Below are 13,003 nucleotides of genomic sequence, written 5' to 3'. Positions count from 1 at the left end.
TAATTCCCTTAAACATCGCGGGGGGGGGGGGGGGGGGGGGGGGGAGTTTGTTGACTAGGATTTGGCACAAAAGAAGCTGGACACCGGCCCATTCGTTCTGAATACACGGCTATGATTTAATGTGAATTATCAAAATGTATACTTTTCTGTGACGGATAGCCTAACCGTTGGCTCATGACAGAGTGTGCTACCTGTGCAAAACCTTAGAAGTGTCTTCATGATCCGATAAGATGTTCTGGAACCTTGCACAAACCGCTAACACTTCACTTAAAAAATATATATATATATATGCAGATGTTTCCAACCCGGAAAATTATCTCTATTTTGTCAGTCCCCAAAACCACGTGTTATTTTGCCCTTTCGCCTGCAAGGGAGTGACGTTTAGACTATAAAAGGAGGGGGGGGGGGGGGGGTTGCCCATCCTGAGAGTTTCCAGTCTCCCAGCTGCATCGCCTCAGTCAGCGTGCGCAGACGCCACTCATCCCTCGACTCTCTTGTAGAAGGCACGCATCGCACACTGAAACCAAACAGAAATGTTCTGCAGACGGGCAATACAGAGACTCGGGCCTCTGGCACGAAAGACAATTACACCCTCATCCAGAAATGGTGAGTTTTTGATGATATTGACGGCAATAAATACTTTTGTTAGATAAGCCTGTTGTGCATCTCGACGTATAATGCATCTCGACGTCTGTCTGCATAGGTCCAGATCAGTGCCTCGAAATGCATTTAAATGTCGAATGTTTTACACTCGTTCCATTTACTCAAATGTAATCTTTGGAGTTGTTTGTCCCTGATTTGTCCCTCAATATTGCACTGTATAACGTTTTGCCCCTGCACTACATCCGTGTCATACACAAAGGCATAATAAAATTATAGTTTAAATAACATTTGACACAATTTATGTTTTACTATGTAAAAATGCAAGAATAGTGGCATTGAATGTCGATATACCATTAGGCCTAGTTCGGTGGTTGTTCAGGCAGGACGCCCCCTTTTCAAAGGGAGGTGTGTCCTGCTTTTTGGAACACGCAGTTCTTACTGCACAAAGATTTTAAAAATCGCACATCACAGTCGAAAATAAGATTTTCGACATTTTTACATAACGAATGGCATCAAATGAGATCGCACAAAACGTTGTGCAATGTCACAACTTCGTCAATTATGAAAAATGAATGAGATCAAATGTCCGAGAATGTTCGCATGCGGGGGGAATGTGTGTCCAAGAGCTAGTGTATGGATTATGTAGAACAAAGCACAATGTGTGCTATAACTTAAGCGTCAAGTTTCGTGAGCTTCCATATTTGACATAACGTCAAATGTATATTGTATCCGTTTAGAAAAATCTAATTATAAATATATGCATGAATGTGCTGTGAATGGAGACTACATTATACACAGGGATTGTGGGATTTGGCATGTGTTTTTAGAACACCTCGTTCAATATTTCGCGGATTGTCCACTGACAATATATTTTCTCGTATTAATGTGGTGATTTCTCAGGGGCCACTGGGGCCCTTATGGTATATCAATTTCCTGTTTTTGTAGGAGAACCTCACAAGCTGCAAACAGCTATGTGAATCCAACTCACTTGGACTTTGAAGTATGTTTTGTTTCTTTCTGTTCAAGTCAAATTGACCACAGGTTACTTTGCTGACTCATGTTCATATTGATGTTTCTGACATGGAATGCTTCAGGCCTAGTGTGCCTGTACTCGCGTGTGTGTGCGAGACTGTGCACAGTTGTATGCGAGCACATGTGTGCCAAAAAAAGAGAAAATGGCTTCTATTCAGTAAAAGGAGCAGACAGAATATGCCCTTGATTTACATAACTCACTGTCCCCTTGGCAGCCTAGGGGCCTAGCTTCAGCCTGGCCAGGCCTAGCCTAGCATGTTACATATTTCCCCTTGCCTGCACGTTCCTTGTGTACATGCATACATGGTATACGTGTGTCACGTTGGCCGTGTTACTTGTTTGACATTACGCCAGTTGCCAGGGGAGGGAGGGACTGACAGGCTGACCGTGAAGAGGCCAAATGCGTGTCCTTTCTGACATGTTTGACCTCTGCCACAGATTAACTGCTTACCTGTATATATAACTGGACTTGGACTTGCCAGGCAACAGTACTTCACAGGTATTAGTGTTGCAGGGTCAGAGCTGATGGCAATGTCACCATTGTCAAAGTTGTCACTGATCTGTGATCCGATTAACCCTGGGCAGATCTTAATATGTATGAGAAGGAGAGAGGTGATGGTGGACTGGGAATCAGTAATGAGAGGCAATTACACAGTGGTGTTGCATTTGGGGCTGAATGAAGGCTAGTAGTCTCTGCTCTAAAAATGTATGCTGTAATACTATGTATTGGAATAGTTGGTGTGTTTGTGTGCTTGGGAGAATGCTATGTAAGTGTGTGCTCTGCAGAGGTGCAGGATGAAATGCGATACCATGAAACATGTCAGATAGGAGGGATTGAGGGAGGGGGGAGGGGGGAAAGGGAGGGGTGAAGTTGAGGGAGGGGGGGTTGGGCTTGGTTAGCCTGGGTTAGCCTGTTGTACATTGTGTTCCCTTGTTGCTGTTCAGACTAGGCTGGTGCGCTTCCATGACACGCATGTATGGTGCCTCATATAGACAGTGTGTGCTTCTGTGTGTCACTGTTACATAGGACTCCATGCTGACCTTTCTCGTTTTTGTGAAATCTGACCTCAAGTCTACACTTGAACTTTGAAACCAATTCCTTATGTACTGTAGGAATATGTACTGTAGGAATACGGTATATTGTTCATTACAGCAGAGGCCATATGTCTTTTATATAAAAAATAAAGATCCATTCAAAGGGGTGTATATGTATATATAGTGGCCAAAAACTATAGCCATACTGTGCATATCTGTGGGTGTAGATGTTTGCATGGATGTGCGCGCTGCGTCTCTGGGTGCATAGCTTAGCCAGTGTTTGGGTGAAGGTAGTGTTAGGAGGTTTTATTTATGGAAGAGCCTTAATGCACTGGTGCCAATCCCATAAGCAGCAAAGCAGGATTTCCGACCTGACACGGTTTCCCGAATACAATCACGATCATCAACAACCACAGCCCATTAGATTTACCAGGGCCTTGACTTCCAATGCGTTTTCAAGTGCAACGTTCTAAGCTCCTCTGCACAATACTTACAAAATAGACTAGCCTACTTGTCAAAGATGGGGGGGGTAAAGTATGGTAGAATGACACGAATGAGACGATTTGGTAGAGAACTGCAGGAAAGGAGAACCCTCATTGTGTATGGTGGGGCATGATGGGCTGGTTCTTTAAAATTTAAACAAGGAATCTTTGTTAGAAATTTGGGACGTACATGTGTCCAGCTCGGATTATGGGAATACTTTCCACTCCAGTGTTGGAAATGACGAGCGTAGCACCATTTTTAATTAGATTAAAGGATCGGTAGGCTTGTTGACGTACCAAAATACGGCTGTCTTCAGGCACAGGTGGACTGTAATGACTTGCTGTCTCCTGATTAAGCTCATGACTATGCTAAATAGTTTTGAAGCATTGAGGATTTTAAGTAGGAGGCTTAACCAAGCATTTACCCATACTAAAGATGGCATCTTCTCTAAGGCGTATTACCTCCATACATCTGTGGGTTTCTTTGGACTGGGCACAGATGTTTCCTGTCCACCGATCTTCTCTATTCCTATTGTTCACAGTTTATAAGGCTCCATAGAATAATTTGTGGTACACAATTCACAAAAGCAAGTGTGTGTGAAAAAGACTCACTTACTGTATTCTCTGTAAAATGCAGCTGTGATTGTGTGTTTGGTTCCTGGTCCGTCCCCTAACTTTGTCCCCCACTCATCCACGTTGTCCTCAGTTGTTCCAGCACGGCAGATGTCCTTCGGGATCCCTGGTGGATCCTCAAATGTGGTGTACGTCGTGCTGTGTGGAGGAGGCCTCACGGCGGCCGCAGTCTACGTAAGTACAGCCCTTTTGTGTTGTTGCCAGTGTGTCATCTTCCAACATTTTTACAGGGCTGTTCTGAATCTGTAGCAAAGATTGAGAGAGACTACAAATGTAGTCATAAAATTACTTTTAAAAGAGTAACAGTCATATGTCATTTGCCAAACTTCCACCAGCACATTTGTGCTGTCTGGGTGGCCATTTTGTGTCACAGTAGAAGCTTATGGTGCATTGCACAGCGCTCACTCCTCAGAGACTGGTCTCAGTGGTGACTGTTGTCATGGAACAAGCCTAGACTATACCATAGATCGGGCTGTGGAAGAGCACAATTGGGTCTTTGTCTCTGTAGACCCCATTATTGTAACAAGTGCCTGTCTAGGTTAGCCAACAGTATATAGGTCAGTTTTCTTGACCTTATCTAGATGTTCTTTAAACACCAACCTGTTTAAATGATGAATGTAAGTATGTTGATAAAAGGCTTGTTTGGGTATAGTTAAGGAAGTGGGTAGTAGTGGTGGCATTTATTAGGTTTGTTTCAATGGAAAGCGTCCTCTTGACTTTCCTCCCTGTCCCCCACAGGCCTACAAGACAGTGAATGGTGACAACACAGCAGTCCCCGCTACAAAGAGTGAGTACTGCACACACGCGCGTGCGCACGCACACACACACAAATTACTTTTCACCTATTTAATGAAACATATACTGATATACCCATAAAACACACATTCCAAAATAGAGAAGCTCTAAGAGAGTTCTGTCAGGGACAAATAATTTTACGTGCAAGTAGCATTGTGCTCGTAAGTCAAGCCTAGCTGTTTTCATTTGGCAATTGTGAAATGGCAAAGGGGATTTTTCGTCGCTGGGCGAGGCGAAATGTTTTGGCGGTGGAACCCAAAGCCAACATGGTAGACTGATCAATCTGAATCACATTTATCTGGCCTGTCAAAGTCGATACGTCAGTGATTAGTTTGTCTACGTACCGAGGTACCCGAGGGTGTTGTGGCAGAGAGCCCAGGCACACTGCTCTCGGTCAGAGTTAACTCCCTCTCATGGGTTCACATGGATACATGGTCTAGCAGAGGCTCACCCATACCACAAATACACAACCTGAGATGCCACTTTAAACTGTGTTTGTGTCTGTGTTCCAGGTGCGGAAGAGGGTGAGTATTTTCTCTAAACCACGTGCATGTCAGTGCAAACGTGTGGACTGCATGCGTCTGTATTTCACTTTGGCACCATCTAGCATGAACCATTCCCTTTGGCTTTTCTCTTCACACATTCCTGAGGAGGGAGGCCTCATCCATACTTCATGGTGGAAGCCATTTTGTTTTTCTTAACTAGTCACTAACCTTCTGCTCATCACACCCCTCTCATGCTTTTTTTTTTTTACCAAAAAAGGGACCCAGCATGCCAGTACTCCACCCAATTACATAACTTGCCAAGCAAAGGAGACATGACCTTCACAGCCATAACAAAGCATCTCAACACATAAAAGCCCTTATGTAATGTATGCATATTTGAGTCCACAGGGGTTCTGCATATCTGGAAGCTAAACCTTGCTTGTGCATAAAAGGGGAGAAAAAAGTTCTGTACTCTGAACTTTGAGCTTATCTTCAACTCTCCATAGAATGCACACCAAACCACAACTCAACTTGCTTTTGTCCGTCCTCCGAATCTCTCCCCACTGATATGCAGAGCTTTTGTAGGAGGGGCTTCTCTCCCTCTGAGGTCAGAGGTCATGTTGTAGAGCGCCTTCCAGTCCACATATAGATAAAGGTCTCACTTGTTCAGACTGACAGGGGTCAGTGAGGAGAAACTATGCAGGAAAAGGCTTAAATTAGTCAGGATATTGACAGGTATAGTCTTTCAAGTGTACCAACTTGTTGACCACAAGCTGTGCCTTGTAAGGAAACTTTCTGCTAAACCATACTTAACTTGTCTTCATTGTATATAAGGACATTTGTAACCCATGTCCTGCACTCATCTGACCACAGCGCTTTGAATGGTTAAATGATCCAAGCTCGTTCTAATAAACAAAGTCAACACTTTTTAATTGTTGTGGCTCTTTCCAGCTATCGACCAACATCCTCCTATCACCCCCCTATTCTACCTCAGATGGGTTGCTTGTTGTGGGTCTTTGGACAACAATTATTGAATGTAATAGAAATAAATCTCAGTGTTGACTGTTCATTTCATTTGCATGTTGAGGTGTGCCAGTTGTGTACATGCCTAAATGGGAGGTCAACTGAGGCATGGACCTAGTCTTTGGCCGTGTTCTGTCTGAAGATGTATTTTTGCCACCTGGTTGTTTTGATCTCATCCTCACTATGTCATTTGAAGTTTTAAAACCTTTTCCGCTAAGTCCCTTTTATAATGCTTCTCACCTTTTGGGTATGGTGCTGACCTGGGCTTCTCCTCCCACTGATGGCTAGTTATATTAGTGCTAATGCTAATCTTCTGGCTGGCATGTGTCCTAGCTTCCAGGGCATCCTCTCTGACCCCCCCCCCTCCTCCTCACTCTCTCCGTTTCCTCTTGTGCCAGCAGCACCGGTAGCCGTGGCCGTAGAAGCTCCTGCTGAGCCAGCTCCGGTAGAGGTCCCGGCTGCCGAGGTGGTCGTAGAGGCTGTTGCTGCTGTAGAAGAACCAGTAGCGGAGACTGCTGCTGCACCAGAGCCCGTTGCTGAGGTTGTTGCCGAGGCTGTTGTTGAAGCGGTTGCCGTAGAGACCCCAGCAGCTGAAGCGCCGGCGGCCGAAGTGGTTGCAGAGGTTGCGGCTGAGCCAGTCGTCGAGGCTGTTGTAGAGGCCGTTGCCGAGCCTGTCGTTGAGGCGGTGGTGGAGGAGGCAGCACCAGAGGCGGTGGTCGAAGCTCCCGTTGCCGTGGAGGCCGTCGTCGAAGCTCCTGTTGCCGTGGAGGCCATTGTTGTGGAAGCCGTCGCCGTGGAGGCTGTGGCGCCCGCCGAGGCCCCTGCAGAGGAGAGTGCGGGTACGGTCGTAGAGGAAGTTGCCCCCCCTGCTGAGACCGCCCCTGCCCCAGAGGCCGAGGTGGCGCCCGCCGCTGAGGTCGCAGCATAGACGGGGGTGGGGTCAGAGGTTAAAGGTTAACCTAGAGGACGGGGTTGGGTTAGTCTTGGTGTCCCCTCCCCCTTACCTACCTTACCCCACCCTGCTCTACCCAATCCCCAGACCCAAATCTACAACATCTGACAATAAACTGCAGAGGTGGACTTTTATTCTGTGAGGACACTTTAGTTTATGCTGATTCTTATCTGGGCAAATCTAGAGCCGTTTTTAACAGTTTGGGCTACTTACCACATTCACAAACAGTTTTTTAGGAGGAGTGTAAAGATGAGGGTTTTAGGGAGTGGAAGTTGACGGAGTTTTGAATGTATACAGTACAGTTGTCCTGAGTCACTGAGTAACAGCTGTAAAGATTAAGTGCCCCTTAAAACCCAGGAGACAAAATGGCACCCTGATTTCCTTTACTTTGACTGAATGGTTCAAAGGGGGGAACATGCCTTCTTACACTAATCGGGCTGCAGGATTTCATGCCATTTTAAATCAGTTTGCACTCATTTTGATTCGTAATGGCAATTCAGATAAAAGTGCCGGGAACTCCAGCCACCTGAAAACACGAAGCCGGTGAAGGTTTTTATGCAAAAATAAGTGTATCCATTGGATTTCATAAAATAAGGGAATGAAACGGCTTGCTAATTCTGCTGCATTTTATTGTGAAATGTGACCAAAACACCTGTTAGCTCTTGCTCCTGAGCCTCTCCCTCCTCCTCAGCCTTCTCTTCCTCTCCCCCACAGTGCTGCTCTCACACCTTTCTAGAATGAGATGAACAAGGTTTTGACGGAGATATCATACAGCTCAATTATTTAGGGAGTAGTGGATATCCAATGGGAGCCAAGCGCAACCTTTTTTTGTAAATGGAACCGTATAAAACTATTGTCTGGCTCCCGGGTGTACTTCCTGGTGCTGTATGTAATGTCCCTGTCAGATCCTTCTTTGTCACATTCTGTACTTCTACTCCAGGGATAAGTCACTCACTCACCCAAGCACAGACTTAAGATTGGTTTCCCCTACCCTAATGCCAAGCTGAGCCCTTTTAGTAATTGTTGAAATAAGCTGATCTTGGATCAGTGCTTGGGGTGAAATGACTTCCAGTAAAACCGTCAAACCTTACCAGCAGTTTACAGAACTGATGCCAGTCTCCCTTCAGTTTACTTCACCTGACTTTAGGGATTATCATTGATTTTATTTTTTTACTTTACTTTATCCACTACCTGCCTCTTGTGGAGTGCTTATACGTGTAACTGCGAATCAGTCCACAACTCGTACACTGCACTCAGGCCCTCCTGTAACCAAGGCGCTTCACACACACACACACACACACACACACACACACACACACACACACACACACACACACACGTCAGGCACGTGTGACACTGTAACAAGTGACACACTTCTTTGTGCCTCGCCAGGTGGGTTTCAATCACCTCACACTTCTGTCTCCAACCTCTAGAATCTAAGCCATTTTCTTCATTTTTTTTTTCTTGTTATCTTTCTGTGAAAGGAAAGATCTAGGAAACTCATGAGCCTCCCCCAAACACGTCTGTTTTCTCTACCAACATTGGACATTTTTTACTGTCTGGTATATTGTCGCCATGACCAAGTTATGCGCCATCGTGTTAATCTAGAGAATGTTTTGCTGACTAAAGTCATTCAATAAAGACGTTGTCATGACATCTCGTCCTCAATTGCATTTTTTACTGCATGCATATACAATGCACGTAATATTGCTTTTTATGATGTAACAGATTTTTCTTCATTACCTTGGGGTATGCTCCTTTTAGGGCACAATGTTCTACAGCCCGCCATCTTCAAATCAATTTCTTAATGTTGGCATTTTGTAAAAGCATTTTTTTGTTAAACATTTACAACCACACCAGTTTACCAGTTCAGAAGACACCTTGTTCCTTTCAGCATATCCAGTCCACACCCACCCACGCTGCTACAATGCTCCTAGTTTAGGATTGTATTTTGTTGCCTTAGACACCTTGCTGATCCGCTATCCCCCTTCCTGTGGTGTTGATACAGCTGATGGCTGCCTTGTTTATGCGCCTATGGATGACAGACATTCCCTGTTATACTCCTACTACTATGTTATATATATATAGTGAAGTATGTAACCTATATATATATATATATATATATATATATTGGGGACATGTTTATGGTTGGGGAGAATATCATTACAATTGGTATCTTTTTCTTCATTAGTCCTGAAATACACTACCGTAGTCTATTTAAAAGTGACGGCACTAAGTGCTGTCCACAGCATGTGGGTTTGACAGGTCTGAACCTGTTAAACGGGTCCTTGGAACTTCAACTAATTCCAGTTCCTGTAACCACACTTTCCTCTCACTGGAGAGATGGTTTCATATCCTTCTTTATTGCACAACAATTATATTGACATATTTGCCTTGTGGACATCTTTTAAACCATATATTGGCCACAGGTAGCTCTCATGCAAGGGATGGAATAGCAAATAAAACGTTCCTTCCATAGGAGGAAAGACTAGAGCCAGTATGGTCAACAGTTTTGCCAAAAGCCCCAGCCTTGCTGCTCCTCCTGCTGGTCTGAAGGATGAATGCTTACACTGATGCCATTTCGTACTAATGCCCTCTTGTGTTAAGTGGATGTCATGTTGATGTTATATAATGTATAAAGTAAGATGGAGCATTAAATGGCTTGGCAGTCCCCTGTAGAGCCCCAGAGACGTCCCATGTGCCACCCCCATGGTGGAGAGGCGGGCGAGGTGAGTGCCATGTGGATGTTCTGTGACCGTGCTGTGTAGGTACCCATCCATACTAGAACATTATCGCTTACTCTACTGCAGAGGTGAAACATGAAATCCCTGTTGATAATGTTGCCACTGTGACCACCACAAAAAAAACAAGCATGACAAAGGCCAATGTTATGTTGAGTAGTGTAATGTATATATAAATAATATATAAAACGGGGAATTCGAAATTTAGTCTTTGTGCTACTGACTCCACTACCGCTAACCTCACCACGTCCTCTTCCTTGGTCCCAGGGACGGTCTCTGACATCCTAACGGCTGTGAAGATCCTGACCAACTCCACAGTGGAAATCGCAGCGGCATCCGTTGGGGAGACGAGGATTGCTGGCGCCGTGCGACACCTGGAGGAGAAGGCCCTGGATGTTCCGGAAACCTTGGAAGTTCTAGAGCCAGTCAAGGAAGACGTGGTGGTGGCTGAAAAGGAAGCGACGGTCGAGGCGTCCGCTGTTGGGGAGATGGAGGAGCCCAGGCCTGAAGAGGCTGTTCTTGATGTCGCAGGTGCAGAAGAAGCGGAGGCGGAAGTGACCTCTGAACCGCAGGAAGTAGTTCTGGTTGTGGAGGTGGAGACCCCTGCAGCGGGTGTTTCTGCTGCCGATGATGAGGCAGAGGAGAAAGCTATCACCCTCCCTGAGGAGGCTCCAGCCTCCGCTCCTTTAGTAGAAGAGGTGGGAGAGGCTGAGGAACCAGCGGTTGAGGCACCAGCTCTTGACGCACCAGCTCTTGAGGTTGTTGCAGTGGAGGAGGCCACAGGGGTTGAAGAGCCAACTGAAGCTGCGTCAGCTGTGGAGGAGTCTGCAGAACCAGCCCTGGAGGTGGCAGAGGCGGCTGAGGGGGCCGAGGTCATATCCGAGGAAGAAGCCCTCATCATAGCGGCGGCCCACCTTGCAGCAGCCTCGGTCAGTGCCGCCCTGGAGGTCCTGCCGGGAGCGACAGTAGAGGAAGCTGAGCTAGCTCCGGAGATCTCAGCTGTAGAGCACTGCCACTCCTGCCACAGCACTGGCCCGGCCTCGGAGGCGGCGGAACCCCTGGTTGTGGAGGCGGAGGTGGTGCCACCTGGTGTGGAGGAGGAAGCTGTGCAAGGCACAGAAGTCCAGGAGGCGGATGTCCAGGTGGAGGAGGAGGCAGTGGAGACCTTGCTCGAGGAGAGCACCTCCGAGGGCGCCGTGGAGATGGCCGAGGAAGCCAAGGAGGAGGGAACACCCATGGCAGGGCTAGGTAAAATATGCCATAGCTCACGCTAGTCTATTACTTTGCTGCTATTGGCCTAGAAAGTCAAAAAGACCCTCCGTTTTACTTCTGACCAGTGGGAACTGACAGGCATTATTCAATGTTGTACAATAATACTTTAGTGTGCGCTTGGCGCTAAAAGATGCTTTATTTATAAATATATTTTTTTTATTGAATACTGTGAGCCTGTCAACTTACCACCTAATTCAGAAGGCTCATGGAAGCTTAGAAAAACATGACCAAAACCACAAAAAAATAAAAATCTAATTGACGTATAAAGTTAGTAAAAACAGGCCATTTAATTTCTGCCTATGCCCACAGCATCACAGGAGATGGCCAATCCAATAAAAAGAGGCTGCTCTGTGATGTAATAGTACAGTTGCAAAAGGTAAATAGACAAAAAGACATAGAATTTGAATCTGCAGAACGGACATCTTCCTCTAATTCTGGAATGGGATACAGCAACGATTACAGCTAATAACCCATAACAGAATTCGGTAGCATCAGAGCTTTGATACATTCAATAATTTCTTCAAAGTGGACTCATTTATTGATTCTTGTATAGACATTATATTTTACATATTTTACATTTGTTATGAAGAAAAAATATTTGGGTTGGGATTTTGGTGCAATGTCCGTTCAATTAATTCTAATTCTATGAACAGCACTCGACACACTAGGCATCATAGTTTATGAGTAAGTCTAGTAGAGTGCGCTGATTGAAGTTTCCTCTGAACAAACCTGTCAATTTGTTGTTCTCCTCAGCCATTGAGAACCTGGCCGTGATCTCAGTCCAGTCGTGAGATGAACAGAGACGTGCCTTCCGGAACTTTCACCAGCTGTCAATCAGAAACAGGAGAGTCATACAGCGCAGAGTTAGAATGAGCTATGATTTGTTCTTCCACTCTGTTCCAATGTCAGCAACACTAATGTGACCCTGGTCAACCATAGCTCAAATAAACCTTATATTCCTTTTTGTCTGCTAATACTCTAGCACTTTTCTAAGGTTTGAATAGGCACTTTGTTTAGGATTTGTTTAAAAGTTAGACTTTAGTTCCAATTAATACTTAGTAACTCAAGGTGCCGCCATTGCTAAACTCATTGAACATATTTATATTTATAAACATGACCAGTTGATTGTATTCAGTTATCCATGTGGCCAGTTGATTGTATTAAAATGTATTCACATGACCAGTTGATTGTATTACAATTTATTCACATGACCAGTTGAATGTATTAAAAGTTATTTACATGACCAATTGAATGTATTGAAAGTTAATCACTTTACTGTTGAAAGTAGCCTATTTCAAGTTGTCTGATAGATTGCATACCACAAGTAAAAAGAGATGTCAGTTCCTTAATGGCTATTATGGTTTTCATGAAGCAATGGTGTTTGCTAACTGTCCGATACTCTGCTAACCTTTATGAAAACAATAAAAACTACAAATGTAAATCAATTGTCTCCTAAGGACCCTAAACATTAGAGTGTAATATTTAATATTATATAAATATAAAGTAGTATTGAGTATGTTAGGATACTTGTGTTTGTTTTTTTGTTAGTTTTTTTGCCACACAATAGAATGTTGTACAGATAAATAAAAACAACTGTAAATATGCATTTAAATAACACATTTTGTGTATCATGTTATTTTACACTAATCCTGACTGTTGAATGAATCACAGGAAGATGTCTTGACCTCACATTGAATCACCTGCAGGGTGAGTCAATATTTCAATGTTCTTGTTCAGACACGTGGAATAAATATTTAAACAGTGGGCAATTGTTTCTGTAACAAATATGACATTGATTTAACCAGAAGATGGTGCTACATACTTTGTTTTTGGCCTACATCTAATTCTATGTATTGCATGTAAGAGTTATTCCTACTCCTAGACAAATGGTAAGTAAACCCATCTTATTTAAGTTTATAAGCTCAAAGATAACCATAAAATTTAACAATG

The 13,003-nt window shown here is 44.4% G+C and overlaps 2 protein-coding genes across 3 annotated transcripts; both read left to right on the top strand.

The window, feature by feature from the left end:
* Positions 1-421: 421 nt before the first annotated feature.
* On the top strand, positions 422-8,696 carry LOC124484381 (cytochrome c1-like). 2 transcript variants are annotated; one of them, XM_047045281.1, is made up of 5 exons: positions 422-606; positions 3,859-3,959; positions 4,524-4,572; positions 5,093-5,104; positions 6,487-8,696. In XM_047045281.1, the coding sequence occupies exons 1-5, from the start codon at positions 534-536 to the stop codon at positions 7,014-7,016; spliced, it is 765 nt and encodes a 254-aa protein (XP_046901237.1). In that variant the 5' UTR covers positions 422-533; the 3' UTR covers positions 7,017-8,696. The 2 variants fall into 2 exon arrangements, with proteins under 2 accessions (XP_046901237.1, XP_046901238.1); XM_047045282.1 differs by having other exon boundaries at positions 423-606; positions 6,490-8,696.
* Positions 8,697-9,697: 1,001 nt separating this feature from the next.
* Positions 9,698-12,618, top strand: LOC124484319 (fibrous sheath CABYR-binding protein-like). Its single transcript, XM_047045199.1, has 3 exons — positions 9,698-9,804; positions 9,990-11,029; positions 11,807-12,618. Exons 1-3 carry the CDS (start codon positions 9,698-9,700, stop codon positions 11,842-11,844), a joined length of 1,185 nt encoding a protein of 394 aa, XP_046901155.1. The 3' UTR covers positions 11,845-12,618.
* The last annotated feature ends 385 nt before the right edge of the window (positions 12,619-13,003 follow it).

The sequence above is a fragment of the Hypomesus transpacificus genome, chromosome 22 (genome assembly GCF_021917145.1).
Source record: "Hypomesus transpacificus isolate Combined female chromosome 22, fHypTra1, whole genome shotgun sequence".
NCBI lineage: Eukaryota > Metazoa > Chordata > Actinopteri > Osmeriformes > Osmeridae > Hypomesus > Hypomesus transpacificus.
This window is presented reverse-complemented; position numbering and strand designations above follow the sequence as displayed.

Coding starts and splice junctions, on each gene's coding strand:
- LOC124484381 (XM_047045281.1), top strand. CDS start 534: ATGTTCTGCAGACGGGCAATACAGAGACTCGGGCCTCTGGCACGAAAG. Junction 607..3,858: donor TACACCCTCATCCAGAAATG/GTGAGTTTTTGA, acceptor CGTTGTCCTCAG/TTGTTCCAGCACGGCAGATG. Junction 3,960..4,523: donor TCACGGCGGCCGCAGTCTAC/GTAAGTACAGCC, acceptor TGTCCCCCACAG/GCCTACAAGACAGTGAATGG.
- LOC124484319 (XM_047045199.1), top strand. CDS start 9,698: ATGGCTTGGCAGTCCCCTGTAGAGCCCCAGAGACGTCCCATGTGCCAC. Junction 9,805..9,989: donor ATGTTCTGTGACCGTGCTGT/GTAGGTACCCAT, acceptor TTCGAAATTTAG/TCTTTGTGCTACTGACTCCA. Junction 11,030..11,806: donor AACACCCATGGCAGGGCTAG/GTAAAATATGCC, acceptor TGTTCTCCTCAG/CCATTGAGAACCTGGCCGTG.